Source organism: Molossus molossus, unplaced genomic scaffold (genome assembly GCF_014108415.1).
Source record: "Molossus molossus isolate mMolMol1 unplaced genomic scaffold, mMolMol1.p scaffold_m16_p_12, whole genome shotgun sequence".
NCBI lineage: Eukaryota > Metazoa > Chordata > Mammalia > Chiroptera > Molossidae > Molossus > Molossus molossus.
The window spans coordinates 62,210,397-62,236,797 of NW_023425347.1; the positions used below are offsets into that span (position 1 = coordinate 62,210,397).

The 26,401-nt window shown below is 49.0% G+C and overlaps 1 protein-coding gene across 1 annotated transcript in view; it reads left to right on the plus strand.

The window, feature by feature from the left end:
* Window positions 1-20,599, plus strand: part of PLPP3 (phospholipid phosphatase 3) — a 78,823-nt gene extending 58,224 nt beyond the window's left edge. Inside the window, exons 5-6 of the mRNA XM_036257398.1 lie at window positions 7,975-8,151; window positions 18,678-20,599. Coding sequence (XP_036113291.1) covers window positions 7,975-8,151; window positions 18,678-18,800 — 300 coding nt within the window. The 3' untranslated portion in view covers window positions 18,801-20,599. The remainder of the gene's footprint in view (window positions 1-7,974; window positions 8,152-18,677) is intronic.
* The last annotated feature ends 5,802 nt before the right edge of the window (window positions 20,600-26,401 follow it).

Sequence of the window (26,401 nt, forward strand, 5' to 3'; positions counted from 1 at the left end):
TGAGAGGATTACCAAGTAAGGCTCCGAGAATTCAAGTAAACTGCCACATTTACAGACACCAGCCCAGCCGGAGTGGCTCAGTGGTTGAGCATTTTCCTGTGCACCAAAAGGTTGCCGGTTCGATTCCCGGTCAGGGCACATACCCGGGCTGCGGGTTTCATCCCAGTTGGGGAGTGTACAGAGATGCTGGGTGCTTTTATTAACACCACCTGTGATCCTCAGAGTCCCTGGAACGTGGGGGAGAATCACATTTAAACCAGCTGGGTGTAGCATTAACAGCTATTGGCTTTCGAGTCATCAGACCGGGATGCTTCTGGCCAGGCCAGCTCCTCACTATGGAACCGTGAGTGGGTTACTGAGCTCTCAAGTGTCAGTGGACTCATCTGTAAAACGGACACAGTCACTACCACTTCTCCAGATCCCACTTCCTCCCTCTGTTAAATACACGAGTGGGATTAGGTGGTGTCTGCTTGTCTCTCAGTCCCTATGATTCTTTTGGAAAGAAGTTTGAACTACCCTAATGCCGATGGGGAGCCCTCAGGGACAGACTTGGCGCACATTACCCTGGAGTTCAAAGTCAGCGGCCATCCGTGTTCCGGGCCTTTTAACACCAGCCGCCCTCTGGAGCCCCCAGGCTCTGAAGGCCATGCCATATTGGGTTTTGACGTACGAAATGGCTAGCTTGGAAAAACCGTGCCCCGGACACCGAATTATCTCTGGACATGGAAGAGTAAGAAAAAAAACCAAACCTCATAGACTCAGTATGGTGATTACCAGGACTTGGGGTGGTGAACACAATACAATATACAGATGATGGATTATAGAATTGTATACCTGAAACCTATATAATTTTATTAACCACTATATCCCCAATAAATTCAATAAAATTTTTTTAGAAATGAAAATTAACAACAACACAAAAATAGAAAAGTCTCACAGCACATGTAAGCGTAAGCGGTGCTTCCTGACCCTGAGCCGCGGCCTAAGCCCCGGGGAACACATCGGAGTGGCCCTGCCCTTGCACGCTCAGGGGCTGAGGACACTTGGCTGTCTGCATAAAACGCCCGCACCAGGGCAAGCACCGACTCATGCGGCTACCTGGTGTCTCCTCTGTTGTGCCAGGTAGTCTGCCACCTTCTGTGGCTACCTGGCTGAAGCAGGCCTGGGCCCCGCCCTCCAAGGACTCGCCTGTGCGTTCCACATTGGCATCTAGCACGTACCTAGTGAGTGACTGTTACGCACCAAGCACCATGCTAGGGGTGGAAATACAGAGGTTAGCCTGGTTACAGTCCTTCGGGAGTTCGGACTCAGAAGCAGGCAGACCATGACAGCAGACCGGTTCATTGTGTGGGAGGGGCAAGGGGTGTGCAGGTTACCATGGAAGCTCAGGCTGTGGCAGCTCGCCTGAGCGGAGGGTAGCAGAGCCGGGGGAAGATGAGAGGACTCTGGAAGGACGACCTGTGTGTAGGTGAGGAGGAGGAAGGTGACGGGGGAACGGCAGGTGTTCAGTCAGTCAGCGCTGAGGACTGTAGGAAGCAGGGAGTGGAAGGTGTGTTGAGAGTGGAGAAGACCTGTGGGATCGGAGGCCCAGCTCCTTCCGCAGCTCGCATGTGGCTCAAGTTCCTGCGGAGGCCTTTCCCTGGGTCCTGTGTCTCCTCTGAGGAACCTGCACGCCGCCCCTCGCCTCCTGCAGGCAGCCCGGCCTTCCCTGGGCAGCCCCCGTGCACACGAGAGTGGACTGGCGGTTGCCAAGTGAAGGGGCAGTGGGGGACTGGGTGAGAGAGTGAGGGGATTCAGAAGCACCCGCTGGCGGTTACAGAGATGGGAGCATAGTCAGTAATGCCGCAGTAACGATGTGTGGTCCCAGGCGGGTGCTGGGAACCGCGGGGAATCACTCGGTCAAGGATATGATTGTCTCACCACTATGCTGTACACCTAAAACCAGTACAAACCGATATCAAAAGCAAACTGTAATTGAAAAAAAATTTTTTTGAATGGCAGCCCCCTCCTCCGACACTCCTTAATTTCCTCTGAAGCCTTATTTCCCCCCAGTTTCTCACCATCTGACATACTGTACATTCACTTCTTTGTTTATACCCACCAGAGAAGCCCTAAGCCTCCGCATTGCCATCGCAGCTCCGTCGCCTCGTCACTGAGTGGGTAGATCACGCGGGGCCTGCGTGGTTAAGGAAGCCCTTGGCTGCCTCTTTGCTGGGTCCCGTGAGAACTGTTTGTGTGTCAGAGGGTATGCTGGGGACCCAGGAAACAGGGAAGAGGCTGTACTCTGACCGCTGTGTTCTCGGCCTGTGGTCGTTAGTCACTGAGGTTTTGTTCAACATGTTTAGAATTCTGGAGCAGTGGGGTCTGGTGTACCCACGAGACGTACCCACAGATCCTGGGACTGTCTGCTGAAACTTTGCAGGAGTGAGATTGTTGTTTGCAAGGGCATTCCAGCACTGTGCCAGATGTTTTTTCTCTTTTCCCTCTTTACCTCATTCATCCATCCTTCTATCCCTCCCTTCCTCCCTCCATCCATCCATCCATCCATCTTTTCATCCATCCTTCTATCCATCCATCCATCTTTATTTACATCCATCCTTCCATTCCTCTCTCGCCCTCCCCGCTTCCTCCATCCATCCATCCTGCCAACCCCCCTCCCTCCCTCCATCCATCCATTCTTCCCTTCATCCCTCTATCCTCCCATCCTCCCATCCTTCCGGTGTTAGTGACCTGTGATTAGACCCTGCGAGCACCTGGGGACATTGAACGCGCTCCACTTTGTGTGGAAAGCCAGAAAAGTACATAATTGCAAAACGGTTGGATAAGTCTCTGATCCGGGGGGGCTGAAGGGTCGGAGCGCGGAGGAAAAGGCCGCTCGCTCTGCTGTGAGGGGCCCTGAGTCAGTTCACAGGCTCTCCCGGGCTTGAAAGCAGGTCAGAGGTTCTACCCTTACAAAAACTGCACACCTGTGTTTCAGTCAGGGTGTTACGAAAGTGTGTGACAGGTAAATGAGAGGAGCCTGAAGTTCCAAATGTCCCGTGCAGATTGTCCTTTAATTCATGATGGCTCTGGAGTCCCCTCTTTTCTCCAAAGACAGGAGTCCAATACAAAAGACCCCAATACTTGGTGTGCAAAGCATTAATTTCCCAAAGAAGCCAGGTGGTTCTGTGGTTAGAGCTATGGACTTAGAAAGAAGCAAATCTTACTCCGTGTAAATCATGGTTCTATGTTGCCTTGAACAAGTGGCATGACCTCTTTGGCCTTGTTCTCTGTATCTGCAGAATGGGCACGGTGGTGCCAAACCTGGCAGGATGACGTGACTGTAAGTGATGTCCATTAAAGCACCTAGTAGCACAGGGTCTAAAACAGCGCTCAGCAGAATGGTGCTTCTTTTTCTACCCCTGATAGCAACAGAAAGCAAGGCCTGATGTCCTACGGGAGGAGAGAAGTCCACTAAAAAGTTCTCTTTTGTCCTGAAAGTAGTTGAAATAACTTCCTAGAGAGAAATTCCAGTTCTGCACCATGTAGGCGAGTCACCAGGCCCATGAACTGGAGCCAGTGTGAGCCCCTGAGGAGATGAGAAAAGGGAGAAAGTTTTTCCCTGTGGGTGTCAGTGATCTGGACAGACTTTCAGGAAGAGAGCAGGCGGGGACAGAAGGAAGGACAAAAGCCTCCTTTTCACTCTGTCCCCAGAGTGATGGAAATGAGTGCGAGGACAGTGTAGACCTGTTTCACCAGTATGCAAATCATGTAATGAAACAGAAGTGACTTAGCAAAATCGGAGTGTGACTCACCCCACATCTGACTGCCAGTGCAGTGCAGGGGAGCCGGGCTGCGTCCAGCCAGAGCCTTCTAAGGAGCCTTTGTTGGAATTCCACGGGACCCCGGTTCTGAAGGGAGGACCAGGAGAAAGAGAACTTCATGCATGGAGCGAGTTCTCTGCCTCAGGAACTTCCACACCCTTCGTGGGCTGGTGCGGGCAAGGAGCGGATGCACCTTTCCATTGCGTTCTACAATCAGACTGGAAGATTATTATTTTACATGAAGGAACTTATTTTATTCATGTCTGTACTTTCACAGAGTTTTGAATAGAATCGATGCACACAACCTTTTTTTTTTAAATGAAGAAATCTCCATATGTTATATGGGAGAAAACAGAGATTCAGAGAAGTGGCGTGACTTGTGCAGCGTCACCCCGCTGTTTTCAGCAGAGAGAGGAGTCAAAGCTACTTGCTCTGATTGCAAGTCAAACACTTTTCACTGTAGGAAGTAGGTTCTTCCAGCCCAGACATCTTCCCACAGATGGGGAAGTGGAGACGATTAGACAGGACCTCAGAGCTGCTGAGCAATATGAAAGGTCAGGGTGAGCTAGGCTTTCTGGTTTTCTCTCCAGCTCTGCTCACCCCATTCCTCAGTGCTGCTTTTCAGGGTGTCTGGGACTTTGATGAAGCCCCTATGGGAACTGTGATTCTGGGAAAGTCTCCTTGCTCTCTGGTTCAGGACAAGGGCATTATTACATCCTTGTGGTCAGGAGGTTTGACGTCCTCTCCTGCATGAGGGGTCCCGCCCTTGTGGAGTGTGGGTGAATGGAGCCTCCTGACCCACACGGTTTCCCAGGCTCAGGTTTCCAAGGGAGCAGGGTAGTACAGAAAGTCCTCACTGATCATGGACAGGCCTCAGCCTGGATTGGTTCCTGTGAACTGGGCTAGGAACCCACAAAATTCAGTTCACTTGCAGTTCGTTTGGTGGGGGATGAAGGGAGTTACCAGGTCCTTGATCAACGGCAGAGCCCGTTGCTGACAGCTTGCTTCTCAGATCGGAAGTAGCCACCGAGTAGACGGTCCTTGTATAATCGTTCTTTAGCAGTTTACTTGCTTTGCTGAAATCAAGCATAGGCATTGATTAAATCTCATTTACCAAGGCAGAAGGGTGCCTTGCATACCCATCTTAGGCCAGGCAGGGTCCACTGCTGTCTCACTGGGTCCCGGCAACCCCGAGAGGGAGGCGCTGTCCGACCCATTTCAAAGATGAGGTGGCTTAGAGAAGTTAAGTGACCACAGTAAATGGCAGATCCAAGGCTGGGATCAAGGCTATCACCCCAAAACTCACTTTACGACCACTGTACTTTTCCCTGAATCCCCAGCTGCGGACACCAGGACCAGTCCCGAGATCTCGAGACATTTCTCCATAAATGTGTTAGTTACTGATCGGTATGGGGGTGGTGGGGGACAAACTCCCCTCCGCAGACTGTAATTCCATGCCTGACTGCTTCCCCAAAAGATTCTTTTCCCATGGCCCCTGGTCCTTGCTCATTCATAAGCACTCTCTTCCTGAAGCTATTCTGATGGCTGGTCTCTCTTCCTCCCTCCTCAAGTTCCTCTCATTTTTTTCCTTGTATTAAGTATCTGAGTCAGGGGAGGGGGGGTGTGCGCCTTGTCCGGTTGGGAAACCCACCCTTCCTCTGCCCCACCCTGATTTCCATGGCCTCTGACCTTAAGTCTACATGGAGGGGGCAGGAGGACTTTTTGGAGGATGTTGAACAAGCATTTTCTGAAGACCTGCTGATTTTTCAGTTGAGGGAAACTAGAAAATCTTGGGGCTACTAGGTCCAAATTGAGCAAAACGGGTGGAGACTAAGATCCTCTGCTGGGCACTTGGTCTGTGACCAACGGTCTGTACTCCAGGCGCAGGGTGGTGGTTTTCCACTTACCTGAGAGGTGAGAAAACAGGCCTGGTGAGGTGGTTCTCATGCAAATCTGTGCTCTTTCTGTTCCTCCCTCCCCCCCACCCGCTGGCAAGACTTGCTGGAGGGGATCAGGCCCCGATGGGCTCCTTGTCCCCTGAACTTGCCACTGTTCTTAAGACGTGTGTGGGGCTGGGGCAACACCAACACCGTCCCAGCCCGACTCCCCACGGGGAGGGAGCTCTCCATTCATGACTGTCACGTCATTTCAGCAGAAATGAGGGGCTAGCCCTTGACCTGTAGACTATTTTTTTTGGTGCTGGTAATAAAGATTTCGTGTAGAGCATGTGCCAATCTTGTTTAACAAGGACCCCTAACCGTAGGCTGACCTACTCATCAAGACCAAGTTCCCGGTTTGACATCCAAGTGCCCTTCAAGATCAGCCTCCGCTTGCTCCAGCCCCTCTCCCCTCAACCCCACACGCCCTCTTCAGACGGCTGGATGGACGGCTGGATGGACGTGATTCCGGCTGTCTGCCTGGAGCGCACGCCCCTCACTGCTATCCCCTAGGTCCTAGCAGATGCCCGTTCACTTTTACTGTCTCTTCCTCTCAGTATCGACCCCAGCTTCTTTCAAGTCCCTGTGAAACCCTAAGTATACTTATTTTTGTTTTCATGTCTCCCCGGCCCCCAACTGTGTGATCCACAGGGCAGGAGTTGTAGCTTCTCATTCCTGTGCCCTTTGCACATATCATAATGCCTGGTTTGTTCATTTATAATTTAATTTTAATTTTATTTTATTTCTCCCTAGTTCCACAGATTTGGTCTTTTAGGTTATTTTTGGAATACTTTTTTTCAAGATTTTTTTTCTCCAAATTTTTATAGGATATCCATGGAAATCTGAATTTACATGCCAATTTATGGGTTTGTAAGTAAAGCATTCATAAAAATCAGTGTTTTTTAGAAATAAAGGTGTAGGTCTCTGTTTAAACTGCCCTTTACGTCCCTTACTTCATAAAAGCTATGTGGTGCTTTGTACGCTGATTGCTGTTTATTTAATCAATCATCTTTGCTCTGATGATGATTTTTACCTCTTTTGGATATTTAGCTGCATATTTTTATATATGAAAAGCCACTGATTTTTGTCCCTTGGTTAGCAGCCAACAATTTCAACACATTTTCTTTATGATATTATCATTTGTTAGATTTCCGATAACACATTTGCATCATTTCGAAAGGATTCTAAAGTTGCCGGCTGTTGTCCAGGCCTGGGTTTTTAAATCAATCGTCTCCCGAGTGGTGTGGGATTCGGTGCTGGACACTCTGCTCGGGCAAGAGGGAGTCTGGAATCTTCCACCCCGTGCCGCAGGGCGCCCGGAGGACAGTGTCCCTCCGGCTCAGGAAGGGCAGAGGTCTGCCTTCACTCCGGCAGCCCCTCCCTCAGCACCTCCCTTTCCCCTGGCCTCTCCCAGCGCTTTGCTTTGATTTGTAGTCGGAAGTGCTCCCCGGCTCCTTGCCTCTTCCCCCCGTCACCCGAGTTCCCACAGGAACCTGGAAGTAGGTTGTGCCCAGAGGTTAGAACGGAAACGGCAGCGAGATAACTGTTGGGGACAATGCCCAGTTGACGTCATTTCAGCATTTTTTGCTTCTGCCAGAGGTGCTTCCCCCCCACCCCCGTTCATTTTTCTTCAGGTTACTCTCCTGCCCCACCCAGCCCCGTGTCTGTCAACCTCTTTCCGCGGGCCCAAGCAGCGCCTTAGGAACCTGTGCTCTGATAGAGTTGCTCTCTTTTGAGCAGAAGCATCTGCCGTGAAGGTCTTGAAAACCGGTGCTTATTAGGGTGCATTTGACTTCCGTGACGCCCGAGAGGCAGGCAGGGAGGGGTTGCCTAGCCCTGACCTCCAGGAGAAGACATTAGTGCATCATTTATGAAAAAGGAACCTCTAGTAACCCTGGTTACGATTCATTAATTAGTTTGGATCAAGAAGTGAAGAAAAGGAAAGTAAACCTTTAGTAAGTGTCTAGTATGTGTTGGGTTGCGTACTGAGACCCGTTGCCATGCATGACCTTCCTCAGTTCTGTCTGGCTGATCTCCCAAGAAAAACTCCGGTTTCCTTATTTCTTAGTACAGGACTCAAGGTTTAAACAACTGGCTTGAGGTGGGTCATGCCCAAGTTGAATGCTTTTTCTGCAACATGTCAAACCCACAGTTCAGGTGGAGTGTGTGTCCACGCGGCGCTATAATGCTGGTGAATGACGGTCACTGAGCGTCTTCGTTTTCTCCGCTTCCAGCTGTACCTTCAGGCCCGCTTCACTTGGCGAGGTGCCCGTCTGCTCCGGCCCCTCCTGCAGTTCACCCTGATCATGATGGCCTTTTACACAGGACTGTCCCGCGTGTCTGACCACAAGCACCATCCCAGCGACGTCCTGGCGGGATTTGCTCAAGGAGCCCTGGTCGCCTGCTGCATAGTAAGTAGCATCTTGTCCTCTGGGTGCAATCAGAGTCCTGGGCTGCTGCCGCGGAAATTTCCAGCTCAGTGACCACAGCCAGGGAGCTCTGCACCCTCTTCTCTGCTTGGTACCTGAAGAGTCACCCTCCTCCGGGACCCCTCCAGGAAAATGAGCATAATGACTGCTTCTTTCCAGCCTGTGTGTTTTCACCCAGCTGGGTCTGCAAATCCTCTGATCCATAAAGAATGGCAGGTTTGGGCTCGTAGAATGTTGCAACTGGAAGAGATTGTGGTTATTGTCTAACTCACTTGATCTATGAGGACATTGAGGGCTAGAGAGGGGAAGAAACTTGCCCTAGGTCACAGGTCACATCTAAGTCCCTGACTCATGGCACTCAAATGCTGCTTTGCTGGACTCTTACTAGTTAGTAGAACTCAGTAGAAACTTCTGTCTGTCCCACTGTGACTTTGGTCAGACTCTTTCCGCAATGTTGGCTGGAGAAGAGGGATGTTGGTGAAGGCTAAGGCCTCCCCAGCCTGAGGGCCTGACCCATCAGGTCACAGAGCTCCGTGGAGAATGGCCTTGGGACAGGCCACACCCTCTTCAATACTGGTGGGTTAAGGTATTCCACCTCTCTGAGCCTCCACCTCCTCAGGAAAATCTGCTTTCCCTGCCTGCTAAAACTTCTGAGGGACGTATTCAGCCAACATGAATGAGCACCTAATCTGATACTGTGCCTTCTGGGCCCGCAGGGGAGCTCACCTAGTCCAGCAGGAGGAATTCCAGAGTGCGGTCCAGACGGGGTGTTTGGGCACCATGCACACAGGTTGTATTATTGTTAGTATAACCCTTGCACGGTGAGAATCACCAACGATGGAGAGGTACAGACCGGCCCCTGCTCTTCCTAATTTCTACGCCGGCTGCAGCCCCATGTCCTCTTTACAGCTCCCTCTCTCACTGCCTCTGTGCGGGCGTTTGCCTGTGTTGAAACTGTTGATGTGTGTCTCCTTCTAGAATATGCGTTCCTGGGGGCAGGGACCCTATGTAAGTAACATACATGTGATTCTCCCTGTCTCACCAAGGCCTCCCGGGGATCCTAGCTTAGAGGAAATCAAGGGGTGCCCTGTCAGCAAGAAGCTAGGCTCGGCGAGTTCATGTGCCCTTTCTTGCAATCACACTCGGGGGCATTCTCTTGGAGGCAGAGGGTTGGATGAGGCACCGCCCTTGCTCCCAAGGAAATCCCAGCCTAGCTGCTCTCACATCAAGCCACGCACAGGAGTCACAGGGCCATGCCGGGCTGCGGTGGGGACAGGGGCAGGGTACTGCAGCAGGCAGGGGACAGCCGGGCTCAGTGCATGGGCAGGAGGGACTGGGAGTTGGGACAGTCAGCGTGGGCACCACAGAGAAAGTAGCATCTGAGCCGTGTGCGAGTCTGGCACGGGAGTCCTCACCTAAGGGACTGGCTGTTTTGGTGGCTTCATTCATTCCTTTCCGTTTTTTGGTCAAGGCCGGAAGGGCGAGGAATTGGAGGGGCAAGCGCTGATGTCTCTGGCGGCCCGTGCTCTGAGGCCTGGCCGGGGGAGGGGTCTGCACTGCTGGGTCTCCTGTGCTCTCTGTGCCCTTCTCAGCAGGAGGAGGCCCAGGGCCTGCGGTTGTGTTTTCCTTCTTGGCACCGCTGCCCTAATTAGAGTCTCCTGCAGCCCCAATTAAAAAAAAATTAAAAGATCGGGATCCTTCCTAGGCTTCCTCTCTTTTATTTCCTGGAGCACTGGCCGCGCACAGTTAGACAAAGGGCCGGGACAACGAGTGTGTTTTCAAGAAGGGAAATGAGGGGTTCTGACTGTATCCCGTGAACCTCTGCATAGGAATCTGGTCCGAGCACTGGCAAAGTACCTACTCTGCGCTGGCACTGTCCTCGTCCCCACCCACCATCTCCTTGGAGGCCCGCGGAGCCATTTTACAGATGAGCTAACTGAGCAGGTTTTCAGCTTGATCAGGTGCTTTCCCGGGCCTCTGCGCTGTGGTGCCATAGAGGACTTTTCCCCAAGGATCAAGGCTGGCTGTCCTAGTGAAACCCAGGAAAAGCCGGGTTCTGTCCTCACCCGTGGATGTGGCTGCATTGAATGGATTTTCAAACACAGGGGCATCACCTGAGGTTGGTTAGGAGGACCAGGAAGGAGGCAGGCAATGCAGTAAGGTACAAGGCCACAGCACGGGTGCCAAGAAGCCCAGAGTCCTATTCCCACTCGCCTGACAGCCTCCTGCAAGCTTCAGTGGACGCCCATTAACTTAACACAGACGTAATATTTTCAAACACGTGTTGAAAGCCTGGTATGTTAGCCACTGTGTTAAGTACTTTACGTAGATCATCTTCAGTCCTCCCCAGATCCTCTACTGAATCTTATATCCCCCGACGAGATGAGAAAACAGTGACCAAGACGGTTTAAGGTACATGGAGAGAAAGTGGAGATGCCAGGAGGTGGGCACACACAGAGCCAGTGTGGCCAGACCCAGCGTCTTCCCAGGGCCTGGTCCCCTGCTGCGCTCCAGGCACCCAGCTTGTCGCTCTCCAGCGCCCCGAGCTCTCGCCTCACGCGGTCGTGCCCTTTGATGTAGCAGCTCCAGTTTCTCCACATCCCCGATGAAACCGGCTGTCAGTTTCCCAGGTTGCTGCAGCCACACAGGACCACAAACCTGGCAGCATAGAACAACGAGATACATTTCCTGAGAGTTCTGGAATTTGGTACTCCAGAATGGGCCTTGCGGGGCTCAAACGGAGGTGTTGGCAGGGCTGTGATCCCTCTGCAGGTGCTAGGGAGAACACATTTTCTTAACTTTGCCAACCTCTAGACGCGGCCTGCATGCCCTGGCTTGTGGCCCCTTCCTCCTCCTTCAGAACCAGCAGCGTGACATCGTCAAATCTTTCGCGCGCTCTGGCCCCTTCCATCGTGACATCTCCCGCGATTCTGACGCTCCTGCCTCCCTCGTGTGAAGGCTCATGGTTGCATTGGGCCCACCTGGATGATCCAGGGTAATCTCTCCCGATCGCAAGACCTTTAACTTAATCACATCTGCAAAGTCTGTGTTGCCAAGTCAGGTAACATATTCACAGGTTCTGGGGATTAGGACAGGACATCTCTGGGGGCCATTGTTTAGTCTGCCACACCTTCCTCGGGTCTCCTCTGAAGACAGGATTGGCCTACTTTCTTCTAGTGCCCCCACGGCCCTTCGCACGTTTTTCCTGCTCTGGTATTCAGCCTGGTTCTATCATAATGGTCTGCTCATTTGTCTGTTGCCCCAATATGCTTGCAGGTGCCTGATTAGCAGACTCCATGGCTTAACTTTGTGGTTAGTTATTACATAATAGGAGCTTGATAAGCATTTGTTAAAGAATGAGTGATGCATTAGCTCGTGACCTCGGGCAGGACACTTCCCCTCTGGGCCAAGTTGCCTCCATTGTGAGTTGATCTTGGAGACCCTGTGGCCCTGGCCTTCCCCACAGAGATTCTATAGCAGGACTGACTGTGGTGACTGAGCTGGACTTGCTTTCTCAGGCGTTACCATCTCCTGGAATGCCCATGAGGATGGCTTCTATTTGGGGGTCACAGCATGTCTTAAGCCCCCAGTGAGTTCAGTGTGTCACCCTAGAATGTCAGCTTAGTCACCGTGGAGCCTAGGCAACAGGCCGTGACAGCCAAGCACTTTTACACGGGTCTGTTGCGAGGACGTCCTGTCACAGCGAGCAGACGTGTCTAGACTAAAATCACATGCCAGGCAGGAGTGGGTTCCCTCTCCCACTGCTCACTACTTGAGCCCTTTCAGAGAGAAGACAGTGGCACCCAACAGACAGCAAACCTCCATGGCGTCATGGACTCAATATGAAGACATGGGCACGTGGGGTCAGATGGGCCTGCACAAGGATGTACACATTCACACGTGGGCAGAGGTGCACAGGACAAAAGTAGAGACCTGGGGCACATGGGCAGAGGCAGTCATCCCAGACACACAGACAGACAGGTCTATGTCATACCAGCCGTCCCCGTCCCCCTTCTCCTCCACACATACACACAGTCACTTCTGTCAAGAGGTGAGCTCTTCAGCTGGGCTCACCATACCCCCTCCCTGGAGTGAGCCAGGGACCGGGATGAGGGGACAGACATCAGTTCATTTCCTGTCTGGTGACAACTTGCCTATCTGGTCACCTCCCCCTTTGACCCTCTAACAGATGGAAAATGATGGGGCCCTGGGAGGGGGCAGGGCAGGGCCGGGCGGCCATTGCTGTGGGTTCAGCAGAGGAAGCAGCTGCTTGTGAATTTCATAAACACACAGCAGCGTCTTTCCTGATTTTCCCCTTCCCTGGGGGTGCGGCTCTGCGAGCTACGGCTCTTTGTGTGCTGCTGTCTTCCTCCAGGATGTAGGGAAGGGCAAGGGTGTTCTTTGTCTGTGCCCCCGTGGAGTAGAGAGACCAGCGGGAATGTGAATGTGGAGAGCAGTCCAGAGAGAGTGTGTGTGACATGCCCGGGGACCACGGAGTCAGAGTGGAACCAGATCCCGGGGTCTGCATTCTACCTCAGAGGACTGAAATAGTAAACTCCAAAAACATTCTTGGTCTGTGCATGCTTGGCCATGAATTTGTGAGATCTCGTTCTTCTCCCACGGGAGAAATTACCACCTATTCCCGCAGGATTTAGTCTACTCTGTGATGGCACAGGGAAGTGGATGAAATGACCTCCCAAATCTGTTCTGGCCCTGCAAATGCCTAGCTCTTTGCCAGCTCAGGTTCCTACTCTTCTCAGGTGTTCACGGTGCCAGGAATGGGGATGTGGGAGAGAGAAGGAAGCCAAGGCAAAGATAAATGTTGGCCCCCAGTAGAGGATGACAGTATCTTTGCAGTACTCCCCAGTCTGCGGTACTTCCCAGTCTGCGGTACTCCCCAGTCTGCGGTACTCCCCAGTCTGCAGTACTTCCCAGTCTGCGATACTCCCCAGTCTGCGGTACTCCCCAGGCTGCAGTAGTCCCCAGGCTGCAGTACTCTCCAGGCTGTGGTACTCCCCAGCCTGCGGTACTCCCCAGGCTGTGGTACTCCCCAGGCTGTGGTACTCTCCAGGCTGCGATACTCCACAGTCTGCGGTACTCCCCAGTCTGCGGTACTCCCCAGGCTGCAGTAGTCCCCAGGCTGCAGTACTCTCCAGGCTGTGATACTCCCCAGCCTGCGGTACTCCCCAGGCTGTGGTACTCCCCAGGCTGTGGTACTCTCCAGGCTGCGATACTCCACAGTCTGCAGAGTGGTTCTAAAATCTCTTTTCGTGTTTGCTTCTGAGGTGGATGGGGCGGTATGAGGGAGGGCCAGAGACTCAGAAAGGGGAGTTGGATTCCTGCCACTTGCTAGTAGGCAAGTTGCTTCCTGTCATCCACCTTTTCCCAATCTATGAAGTACAGACGGTAATAACCTTACACAATCTCTGGGTTGAGAGTTCAGTGAATAACAGACGTATTGTGCTTGGCACATGGGCACATTGATTGAATGTGTATTATGTGTTAAGTACTAGGTTAAAGATTTGTGCTAAAAACAGTTGGTCGTTGAAGAGCTTAGAGGGCAGTAGCTTTCCAAGACTTGACCACAATCCATGATAAATACACTTTACATCACAACCCAGAGGAGGCAACCACACATAACTGAAATATTTCACAAACTAAGACCCTAACTGTATGGGATGCGTTATAATATTTTTAATTTAATCTTTAAAAGTGCTGGTGGTGACCACCCAGTATATTGATTTTGTAACGTACTAATGATTTATGACATGCAGTTTGAAAAACACTGATCTAGAGCAGACAGACCTGTGAACACACAGGCCATCGAAGGGCACTGCTACTAGGATGGGACCCTCCTCTGGGGACAGTGGGGGCTCAAGAGAGGGGATAGCTCATTCTTCTTGAGGCTATGAGAAAGCCAGAAAAAGTTTCTGGGGGAGGTGATTCTTGAAAAATGAGTGGACATTTTCTGTGAGATGTAAAAGATAAGGCAATTTCATGCTGGAGGAAGAACTCAGACTTGGAGACGGATGGACGAGTGTGGTGCGCCCTGTGACCCGAGCAAATGACGGAACCTGGGGCTAATGGGAGAGTGGGCCCAGCTTCCAGCTTCGGAATGTGCTTTCTGGGAGTGGGGGTCCCTGCCTTGGCCAGGTCCTGTCATCCTTTGGGTACCACACTCCTGAACTCTGGTTCCTGCTGAGTCTAGCACCCCTCTGACAGAACCGTCAGCCCTCTGGGTCCTCATCGTCCTGAGTGCTGGAGTAAATCAGACCATTCTGACCCAGGAGGAGGGCAGAAGCACTTCCCTAAGACAATATCAGAGGGACCCAAACACAGTAGAAGGCAGAGGGAAGCAGAGCTGGAATTTGTTTCACCGGCATAGCTGCCCAAACGTGAAGAGTTTTGATGGGAACACGTGCAAAGATTTCTGGAGGGGAAAACAGCTGGAGAGAAGCAGTGCCTCCTTCTGCGCATGTGCACACCACCTCCCCCCCCCCCCGCAGCATCCTTCTGCGCATGTGCACATCATTCCCGCCCCCCCCCCTCCCCCTGCTGCAGTGTTCTCTACACTGCGTGGTCGCAGTCCGGGATGCATCCTCCCCCTGCCGCAGTGCTCTCTACTCTGCGTGGTCGCAGTCCGGGACGCATCCTCCTGGATTCTCCAGTGGTGTCCTGACTGGGCTCCCTGCATCCTTTCTCACTCCTTCTCTGTCTTAGGTCCCATCGTGAGCTTAGTGCGCATCTTCCCAGCACACTGCTCTCCTGACTCAGCCTTGACAGTGGCTCCGAAGGCCAAGCTATCCGAGCTCCTGAACGTGTCCTGGGAGGGTTCCAAAGATCTGGCTGTCTCCTCGCCAGTCTCGCTGGCTGCTTGGCCCTAGCCACGTGAGCTTTCTGCAGCTCCCGACGTGCTGGCCTTCACCACCTGCTAACTCCCTCTCATCCTTCAAAGCTAAGCTCAAATATACCTCTTCTGGGGAAAGCCTTCTGAGGCCCTGGCTCCTCCCCTTCAGCCTTGGTTAGATGCCACATGCTCTGTTCTTTAACACCCTGGCTTCCCCCTACCCTAATCCTCCAACAGGGCGATTGCAGTTGTCTGTTTACCCAGCTCTCTCCCTCATTGCCCCGTGAGCTCTTGGAGGGCAAAGGACACTGTCTTATGTATATTTATGTTTTATAATCTCAGGACTTGGCACAAAACAAATGCTTAATAAGTGTTTACTGATCACATTTTGCAAGAAAGCAATTTATAAAATGCAAACCAAAGGAGAGATGGAATTGAAAGTGTGTATCAGGGCAGTTTAACGTAGAGTTCTTCGTGCTTGCGGTATAGATTCTGCGTTTGCTGAGAGTGTACTGTCTGATGTGTTCCTTCTTCCAGGGGAGAAGATCTGTGGAGTGGGACTGGGGCCAGGAGGGGGTTTGTTCCGTAGACGTGGGAGAGCTACCTAATTTATGTGGAGCCTCCCCAGCCTGGGCCTCTGGGTAGAGATCATCTTCTTTGGGTGATGGAACTGTCCAGGCCAAGGCATTTTGCTCTTATTAGCCCTGTTTGCGTTCTATTGTCCAGGCATTAGGAAGGCTGAGCCCTATTTGAGTCTTGACAGAATCATGTTTTATGATCCCAAAAAAGTGTTTGTGTAACCTCAAGCCACACTGAACGTGAAATACAGCTTTGGGGGTGGGGGCAGGGATTCTGCTGGACCGTACTCTTGCCGCTTGGCTGTGTGCACTGGGGTGTGAGAATGTGGTTCCCCTGAAGCCTGTCCGAGTTATGTGTGCTGATAGGCTCCAAGGCCAGAGTGCTTGCTCCAGTAGAGAGTTTAGACTCTTAACCACAAACATTGGTTGAGCCCCTGGTGTGTGCAAGGCTTAATGCTGAGTGCTATGGGCGATGCAGGATGATTAGGCCCAAGGCTCCGTCCTCAGGAAGCCTCCCACCTAGGAAGAAAGGCTGATCAGCAAAGTTTTGGAGATCAGAGAGGGCATGGCTGTCTGTCGGTTCTGCCATTACTTTGGTGCCCAGGGCATCACAAAAAGGAACGCCTTTTATTGAACTGTGTACCAGATGTAGGTGTAGGTCTTCCCAAGTACATTGCTGCTTTTACCCTTCATGTGATTTCTGCCTTGCAGTTAGGAAACGGAAGCCCTGGTATGCAGTGGGTATGAGCTCAGAAAATTAAATTGGGAAATAAGTCACTAGCTTAAGGTGGTGTCAGGATCTTGAAGAGGGGATGTTTATTTGGGGGTGGGGGGGCTGCCCCCTGCTATATTTGCCCTCAGCAGAAGGGCGGGAGGCTGGGAGAAAGACCTCTCAGAAATGAGGGCAGTAAGGTCCTTACTTGGTAGAACTAGCTGCTGGCTGGAAGAAATGGAGTCGATGCCCTGGCCGGTTTGGCTCAGCGGTTAGAGCGTTGGCCTGCGGTCCAGAGAGATCTGGGTTCGGTTCCCGCTAAGGGCGCATACCTCAGTTGCAGTTTGTCCCCAGCCCTGGTTGGTCATGCGGCTGGCAGCCACTCCGTGTGTCCCTTTTCACATTGATGTTTCTCGCTCTCTCTCTGTTCTTCTCTCTCCCTCCCACTCTACCTGAAAAAAAATGGAAAAATGTCCTCGGGTGAGGATAAAAAAAAAAAAAAAAAAATGGAGTCAAGGTCTTGCAATGGCCGGGGTGCCTGAAACCGTCCTCTGGACACAGTGAAGGCGGGAGGCAGAGATGAGGACATCAGCTCTTAGCTGCCAGAGGAGAGTTGAAGTTTATCTCCACATTTCAGTGTAGTCGTGTTAGCTCGTATTCCCTTCCCTGAGCACACGGACACTCCTCTGAGCACGCTAAGGTCCGCACAGGCGAGCCTGGAGCCTCCTGGCAGGGCTGAGCACGGATCTTTTCGTTCCTGGTCCCCACGTTTGGCTCTGGCTGGGAGACAAGCCCTCTGTGCACAGTTCTCGCTGGGCAGACCTCCTTAGAAAAGACGGACACAAAGCTGAATTTCTTCCTTTGCAAAGTGGTACATTTCAAGAGCACTCAGGCTATAAATGTATTAAAATCTTACATTTCTTGACTAAAATTTTACTTTCTCATAGTAACATAGAAATAGCCTGGCCTTTTTATTTTTACAATAATAATAATGAGAATAATATGTTTTGATAGGTGATATGTGGAAACAATTCATGTAAGGGGCATACAATTCAAAGGGCATGGAGGGTTTTGCAGAGACCAGTAGGTCTCCGCTGTGCTTCTGTCTTCTGGTCACTCCATACCCTTGGTCACCCCAGCCCCCTGGTCACCCCGTTTCCCCGGGGTAATCGCGTCACCAGTGTCTTGCTGTGATTTTGGCGGCACTTTGTTGATTTTTCCATCTCTACAGAAGGGACACTGTGGCGATTTGTTCAGCAAGTTCGTGTGGCCAGTCCCTGGCTGCTAGAGCCTGGCGGTGGTGGAGTTTTGTTAAGAACTTCATTTTGGGCCTAGAAGGTGTCCGCAGTGAGTCACAGTGCCACCATCAATAGTGAGAACATTACCCCCTGCAGGACAAAGGCTTTTCCATCCAGAAACCTATTAGACAGAGGAACTTGGACAGTGTTTTAATCCTCATTTCGAAACCCAAACATGTGTTTCCTATTAAATTACATGACTGATGGGTGCCACTTATGGTTACTTAATACACACTCCTGTTGCTACATGGCTCAAATTGATGTCTGTATTTACTTTGCCATCTAATACAAGGCATACATTTTTCTTACTCCTGTAACTCATCAAATTCTAGACTCTTTCATCAGAAGCTAGTTGAGACAGGACCTACGTCTGAGCCATCCTTATGCCCTTGCCAGTGGGTGTTCGGGAAATGTTTCTCCCTGATTTAGGAGAGGCCCAGTGAGGTCGCATGCTCAGAGGGAGGAAGGACTTGAGAGGAGCGATAGGCGAGTTTTCGTTGACATTTCCTCCGGGTTCGTTGCTGACTCCCTCAGCAACAGACCTGGCTTCTTGACCCCCATCGAATTGTTGATATCACTAGGCTTCCAGGAAAAGTGGTCACAGCAGCTTCCTTACTCCAAGTCCTGCTGATAGGGATGCGTAGTGGCCGCTAGCTTTCAGTTACACCCCCCGGTCCTTTGTGAGGCGAGGGAAATGATCGTGGGTTAATGACTGGCCAATTCGGACTTGCTTCCTTTGCTGAGGAACTTATCTTTCATTGCTGTCCCTGTGCCCTGAGAAATAAGGAAGCGGGGGGTTGAAAACATGGAGCACGGGGCTGGGAGCCCACAGACCTGAGTTCTATTTCTACCTTGGCTCTATAATTTGGGGCATGTCACAGTCCTGCTCTGGGCCTCGGTGTCCCCATCTGTGCAGTAAAAGCTGGGCTGATGCCCTCTGTGGTCCTTCCCTATTCAAAGGCCTATGGGATGGGGCCCCTTTTCCTCACACCCAAGCTCTCGTCACCTTGCTTTCGTTGTCCCCCGACCCCGGGTTCCAGTTTCTGATTTGGATCTCTGATTTGTCCTTCTAGGTGTTCTTCGTGTCCGACCTCTTCAAGACCAAGACGGCGCTCTCCCTGTCTCCCCCCATCAGGAAGGAAATCCTTTCCCCCGTGGACATAATTGACAGGAACAATCACCACAACATGGTGTAGGCGACGGCGCCTCCCGAGCTGTGTTTGTGAAGTGACTGCTGACAGCAAGGTCTTGCTGCTCTCCCATCTCATCAGACAGTAGAATGTAGGGGAAAACTTTTTACCCGACCGATTTTCAAAAGGTGGAAAAAAAAAAAAAAGTCTTACTTTGTGGCCTTCCAAACAGGTAGTGCGCACCTACGTGGAAACAGCAGCAAACTCGCCGAATGCCGGAACCCTGGATGTGCCATTGGTTTAAGTGTTCATGTTCTAGTGAACACAGGCTTGTTCTGGAACAAACACTAAAATGTTTTGAGTAGAGTCCGCCGGTCACCTTTGTGGCCGGAGGCGTCCCAGGCCTGGGAGAAAAGCTCAAATTCACATTGTGTAGCACACGACGCGGGAAATAGCACTGAAGCCAGAAAATAGCCATTGGGGGGCTCCCCTCTTGTGTCTCTCTGTCCACACCACTCTCTTTTCTACTGTGACTTTGGTTCAGGACGTTTTTTTGTTTTGTTTTTTTATACAAAGAAAGAGCAAATGCTCTGTCAAATGATCAGATCCTGAACCCAGATTCCTAGACCTAAAAGCCTTATCATTCACTTCCTGGCCCATAGGCCACCACCACAGTCCCTCACGTTAGTGATTAGGAGACTCTTTGTGGATGAGTGAATTTCACAAATAGCACAATGGCAGAAGAGAGCGAGGGTCCAGGCCCTCATCTGTCTTCTTTTGACACGTCATCCTGCAGCGCTGAAACGTCGGTTGCAGGATGCTGACGCTGTACATCAATCACCCGGGCACTTGCACACTCTTAGTAATGATTAGCTTTGGTTACTGCTTTTCCCCTTGAAATCCTTGCTCTGTGCCCACAGGGATTTCCCACAAGGGTCCAGAGACGAGCCAAGGCGTGGTCTGCCGCTGGCTGACGGAAAGCAGCCTTCCGTACAGGAGACGGTTGAGTGAAGGGGCAGGAATGGAAAGGGACAACCTTCAGGCTCCTCAGAGTCAGGATGAGCCAGAGTAGCAGTCTCGCGCCTGAGAGGCTGCCCTTCCAGATAACAGCTGACGAGGGTCTCTGTGGGAGTCGCTCTGGCTGGGCGGTGTAAAGCACTATTGTCTTGGGGTTGATCTCTAGGGCAGATCTTGGTAGGTTCTGCTGGGCAGAACACATGGGTTAAATCTCCGTAGTGAGTTTTCCTCCTCTGTCCGTAAGTGTCCTCTCCTGCAAGGTCCACTCTAGGTAGTAGACGGGACCCCTTCTACTGAACCTTTGAGGAAAGGAGGAAGGAAGAAATGCTTTCAGATCTTGGATGCACACCTTTCAAAGGGCTAAATGTAACCACACGGATCAACCACAAGCACATCTTACCACAGAAGCCGTCCTGTCATTTCAACGTATAGCAAGCTATGATTTTTATATATAAATATTATATAAATAATGTATAAAACATTAAAAGTTAACTATGTAAAATATTATTTCTGAAACAATTTTAGCTATATCCACTATGATCATAAACTGTGTCTCGACCTGTGTTATTTCATTAGCTGCTTAAAAGAGCATTGAGTTAATTTTTTTTAATATCAACTAAAATATTGTAGTTCTGTGGTAGACATTGTTTTACAATAAGAGGAATAACAACTAGAGAAAACTGTATAAAAACATTAAAGTGTCAGTATTTTTGTAAGGTTCCATTTTGTAAAGAGATAATATTCAAATACTTTTGTAGAATACAAAGTGAAAACTTGTATCTGCGAAACTATACTTGTATTAAATGTGCTTTTTAAATAAAAGCTTATAACACAACTAATTAAGGAGGTGAAAGCCTGGAATGTTGGGGTGTTATTTGACTTGGGTATATGGGGAGTGGGGGCATAGCAGGTCCATCTGAACGGGCTTGCCTCAACTCAACGTGGGGAGCCATTTACTGATTTTTTCCATGGGAAATACGATGGCCACCATGTGGATACAGATGTTGAAGCTGTTCTTTATCTCTGAAAGTCTGTTTGCCAAGTGAGGCTCTGGTTCTGCTCTCATCTCAGACTCTTAATTTTCTATTACAGTTGTCATTCAATATAATTTTATATTAGTTTCAGATGTACAGCATAGTGGTTAGACAAGTACTCAATTTACAGTGATCCCCTCAATAATTCGAGCACCCACCTGACACCACACAGTTATTACAGTGTTATTGACTATATTCCCTAAGCTGTACATGACATGCCCTTGACTATTTTGTTACTACCAATTTGTACTTCTTAATACCTTCACCTTTTCACCCAACCTCCTCCCCTCTGGCAACCCTCAGTCAGTTCTCCGTATCTATGAGTCTGTTTCTGTTTTGTTAGTTTATTTTGTTCTTTGGATTCCACATAATAAGTGAAATCATATAGTATTTGCCTTTCTCTGTCTGACTTAATTCACTTAGCACAATACCCTCTAGGTCCAACCATGTCACAAATGGAAAGATTTCATTCTTTTTTATTGCCAAGTAATATTCCATTGTATATATGTACAAGGTCTTCTGTATCCACTCATTCACTGATGGGCACTTGGGTTGCTTTCATATATTGGCTATTGTAAATAACCCTTGTTCTCTCTCCTCCTTCTGGTACCTTTAATATGCGATGTTGTTATGCTTGATGTTATCCCAGAGGTTCCTTAGACTATTCTTTTTTTTTTTTTTTTTTTTTTTGCTTTTTTGATTGGGTGTCTTCTGCTACCTTGTTTTCTAAATCCCTGATTTGATCCTCTGTTTCATCTAATCTCTGTTGATTCATTCTTCATTTCAGTTCCTGTAGTCTTCATTACTGACTGGTAATTTTTTATGATTTCTGTCCTTACTTTATGGTTTCTATGTTCTTTTTTTGCTTACTATCTCTTTGTGGAAGTTTTCACTGAGTTGATCTGTTCTAAGTTCCTTGAGCATCTTTATAACCACTGTTTTGAACTCTTACCTGGTAGATTGCCTCCATTTCATTTCACTCTTTTTCTGGAGATTTCTCCTGTTCTTTCACTTGGGGCATGTTTCTTTGTCTCCCCATTTTGGCATCTTCTTTGAATTTGTTTCTATGTATTAGGTAGATCCGCTATGTCTCTCAGTCTTGGCAGTGGTTTTTCGTAGTAGGTGGCCCAGTGGCCCTGATCGCCTGAGCCTGGTGCTTCAGGTTGAGTTGGGTGGGGTGGGTTCTCAGAAGCGTAAGAGTGGAGCTAGTGAAGTTCACTAGGCTGATGCAGGTTGACATTTGGTTGTGCGGTGGGGAGGGCTTACCACACGGACAATGGTGGTTGTCTCACCAGATGTCCCCTGAAAGCCAAACAATTCAGTTTCTCTCCGTATGTCTCTGGTGCTCCCCAAGCCTCTGACCCTCCTCTGGAGCCCAAGGTGAGTGCCTGGGAGTAAGCGCTTGAGTGCTGGCCCTTTAAGAGGATGTCGGTTTCCAGAAGCCCTCCTTCTCACCCAGATAGACAGAAGCCCTGCTTTTTCATAGCCAGATGTTAGGTTGGCTCCTCTTCCTAGCACTGGTGTTCTGTTGCAGGGCTGAGACCCCTTGCTTTTTAGGGACCTCTGCTGCTAAGATAGCCCTTCCAATTCTCAACCACCACACATGGGTGCGGAATCAGCCTGTGTGCATCTCTGTCCCTCCTACCAGTCTCAGTGTGCTTCTTTATATCCTCAGTTATAGGACTTGTGTTCAGCGAGCCTTCAGGTGGTTGTCGCAGCTGATGGTTCTGTAATGTAGCTGTAATTTTGATGTGGTCGCAGGAGGAGGTAAGCTCAGCTTCCACCTACTCTGATCAGACAGCGGCTCTTCTAAAGGGCTTTTGTATTCTAAAAGGGTTTCACCAGGAAGGGAGGAGCTGTGGGTCCCCCAAAAGACAGATACGAAACATTGCTCTAGATAAGGGTGTTTGGGAGCTCACTGAGGGAGTCCTTCACACAGCCAACATCAAAGAAAGGAGGTGCTGAGCAAGGCCCTCGGCCCCTCATTTCCTTCCCTGCCTTCCCTCAACCTGGAAGGAGAGGGGAAGCTGGAAATTCACAGTCATTGAGCCACCTGTGTGCCTGGCTCTTTGACACCTTGGATCCTTAGAGCAGTTACTTATTTCGAGAAATAAGGAAGACTAAGGAATGCAAAGATGAAACAACTTGTCTAAGATACTAGAAGAGTAAACTGCAGGCCAGGACTCGTATTCATTTTCTGCCGCTGCTCTAACATTGTACCACACATTTGGTGGGTCGAAACAAGTGTATTATCTTACAGATCTGGAGGCTGTAGGGAGGAGCTGTTTCCTGGCCTTTTCCAGCTTCCAGAGGCCACGTGTATTCCTTGGCTTCTGGCCTTCTTCCTCCGTCTTCAAAGCCAAGCAACACCGGGCCCTGTCCTTCTCTTCTGCCACTCCTCACACATCTAGGGCCCTGGGGACTACATGGGCCCGCCCAGATAATCCAGGACAATCTACCTTTGTAGAGGTAAACTAACTGATTAGCAACCTGAATTCCATGCGCCAACTTAATTCTCCTTTGCCAGGTCACATAATATGTTAACAGGTGCCAGGAATAAGGACATGGACCTCTTTGAGGGGGACATTCTTCTGCCTACCACCATTTACCCTCTAGCCTTAAATATTCACATATAAAACACAGCAACATTCCTCCAAGTCTCAACACATCAACTCTAAATTCAAAACGTTTGACCTAAAAGTCCCAAATTTCATCATCTAAACAACACCATCTAAATCAATTAAAGCCGAGGTTCTGGGTTTAATCTACGCCAGAACGATTGTTCTCCATCTGTGAACCTATGAAACAAAGAACAAGTTATCTGTTCCCAAAATGCAATGATGGGACCTGTATAGAATAACAGTTACAAAAATTCGTGTTCAAAAGAGAAAATGGAAGAAAAAGAGGAGTTTTTGGTCCCAAGCAAGTGCAAAGTTCACAGGCAAAGTCCGTTTTGCTCAGGGCCTGGGGAATAAATAAACCCGTGTGGCTTGTGGCTTCCCTTCCTGCCACAAGCTCAGCCTGCGTTTGCGGCCAGACAAGCCCCATCTCGGCCCTGCACTTGCTCAGCGCTTTCTCAGCATTTTGCTGTAAGTGGAAATGTAACTTTGGGCCCCAAGATGCAGCTAGGGAGATGCTTGAGGCCAAAGTCCAAATGTTCCCCTTCAAATCTAGGGGAACAGAGGTCTGGATAGACAGAATAACTTGCTGGCAGGAGAAGAGGGACACACAGCAAGTTAGTGGGAAAACTGGTGAGCCCAAACCCCCAGTCTCCCCTTACTGCTAGTCTTCCAGTCTTTTTATTATACCTTTCCAATCGTACTTGATGAACTAAACTAGTCTCAAGAAGAAATATAACCCCATTGCCAGAGGACTTCAGGGAAAATGAAGCCATGCCATATGATGGGTTAGCTCTGGGATTCAGATCCAAACCACTTGAGTTATTTGTTAACTAGTATTAATTACTTACTATGTACCATACACTGGTAAACACATGAGATAGGATCGTAGGTTTACAGTTGTAAGTACGAGAAACAGTTTATTCTTGTATTATTATTTATTAATTGCATTATTGTCTATACAAACAACTGTATGTTGTTTTTTTGCCTCACACTGTATAAAAGCATGTTCAGTTGCACTAGTCATGGGGAAATACAAATTAAAACCACAATGAGATACACTACTTACCTGGGACATCCTTGTTTAAATTAAAAAACTGAAAACCTGATAGTACCAAGTGTTGGTAAAGAACTGAAACAACTGGAACTCTGATTCGCTGCTGGTGGGGATGCAAACTGGCACTACAACTGTCTGGAAAGCTTCGGCGGTATCTACTGAAGCCGATCATAAATATATCCTGTCCCCCAGAAATTCTACTCCTAAATATACACCCAACAAAAAGATGTGTATATCTCACCAAAAGATGTGCACAAGAATGCTCAGAGAAGCCTACCCCAAACTGGAAACAACCCAAATCCCCACCCACAAATAAGTGGTAACTAAGTAGTGGGATTAAATGTTCCCATGACGAATACCCCTTACTAATGGACATGAGCAAACTTCTGCTATGCACAACAGTATGAGTGAATTTCACAGAAACAACACTGAGTGAATGAAACCAGGCACAAAAGAATACATGCTGTGTGAATTCATTTGTATGAAGTTCAAAACAGGCACAAATCATCTACAATAACCAAGGTCAGATTTGCGATTACCTTTAGGGGGCATATTGACTAGGAGAGAACTTGACCTGGGTGGTGATCACTTTGTGAAAATTTATGAAGCAGTATACTTATGATTTACGCAACATTTTTTTTTAAAAAAGGACCAAAGGAAAAAGAAAAAGACCGACAGTATATTGGCAATTTTATCTCCCAACTAGCTTTTAAATCCATCTCTTCCCTTTACTCCCTGGCCACTAACTTTTGCCAGGCCCCGTTAACTCTTTCTCAGCCTATGGTAGTAGTCTCTGTACCAGGTATCCCTGCCTTGGTCTGCCTTCTGATAAGAATGGTCCTCACAGGGGCCAAAGGGAAGGTTCCAAAGCGCAATTCTAACCACGTGACACACCTGCTTAGCGAATAAAATCCTTCACGTGGTAGTTATTCCTATTTTCTAATTTCTATTCAATTAAAAATTATAATACAGAGAATAACATGAGAACCATGTGCCTACCACTCAGAGATAACAGATTAGCATTTTTCCCTATTTGTTCCAGATCAAATATTGTTGTTAAAAAGGTACAATTTATGCCCAGGCCCTTCCGTTCCACACAGTCCCACTCCCGGTAACCATTATCCTGAATGTCGGTGTGCATCCCTTCATATCAGGTTTTCTTACTTGACCCAACATATGTATGCATCCATGAACTATATGCAGAACTGTTTGTTGTGTGCATTTACATATGTATATATGTAAATATGTATGATCAAAGTAGTTGTATTTTTATAATCTGCTCCAACCACTCAACATTGTGTCTTATAATTTATACAAGTTGGCACATAGATTTAGAATGTTCATTTTAACCACCCTGTGCATCCTTGTATGGGAAAACCATACATACCTTATTAATTCATGACAAAATTGATGGACATTTAGGTTGCTTCAAGTTTTTCACTATTACGAACAGTGCAGCAATGGCCACCCTTACATCTTGCTCCTTGTCCAAGTAAGTGGGAGTTTTAGTCCCAATATCCATAGAAATGAAATCGCTGTACATCTCAACTTGGATAGACCTTATTGCCAAAATGCTCTCAGAAGTAGTTGTATCAAATTTACTCTATTGCTAACATCATAAGAGATTTCAAATTGATTTCCATTCTTAATAATTGGTATTCTTACATTTTAATGATCTGATAAGTGCGAGTAAGTAAAATCCATTTGGGTTTTCATTTCTGTTTTGGATATTGAATAGGTTGAACTTGCGTGGTTGATAATTTTTTATTGTGAGCTTATCTACAGCAAGACGTGCGTTTTCTGTGGGTGTCCCATGCACTCTGGTCTCCAAAAAGCAGTTTTGTATTTACTCCAGACGGAAGGAGTCCCAGGGCCTTCACTGGACTATGCAAATCTAATCAAGGTATTCTCTTTTTAAACTCTCTAAAGAAGAATTTCAGA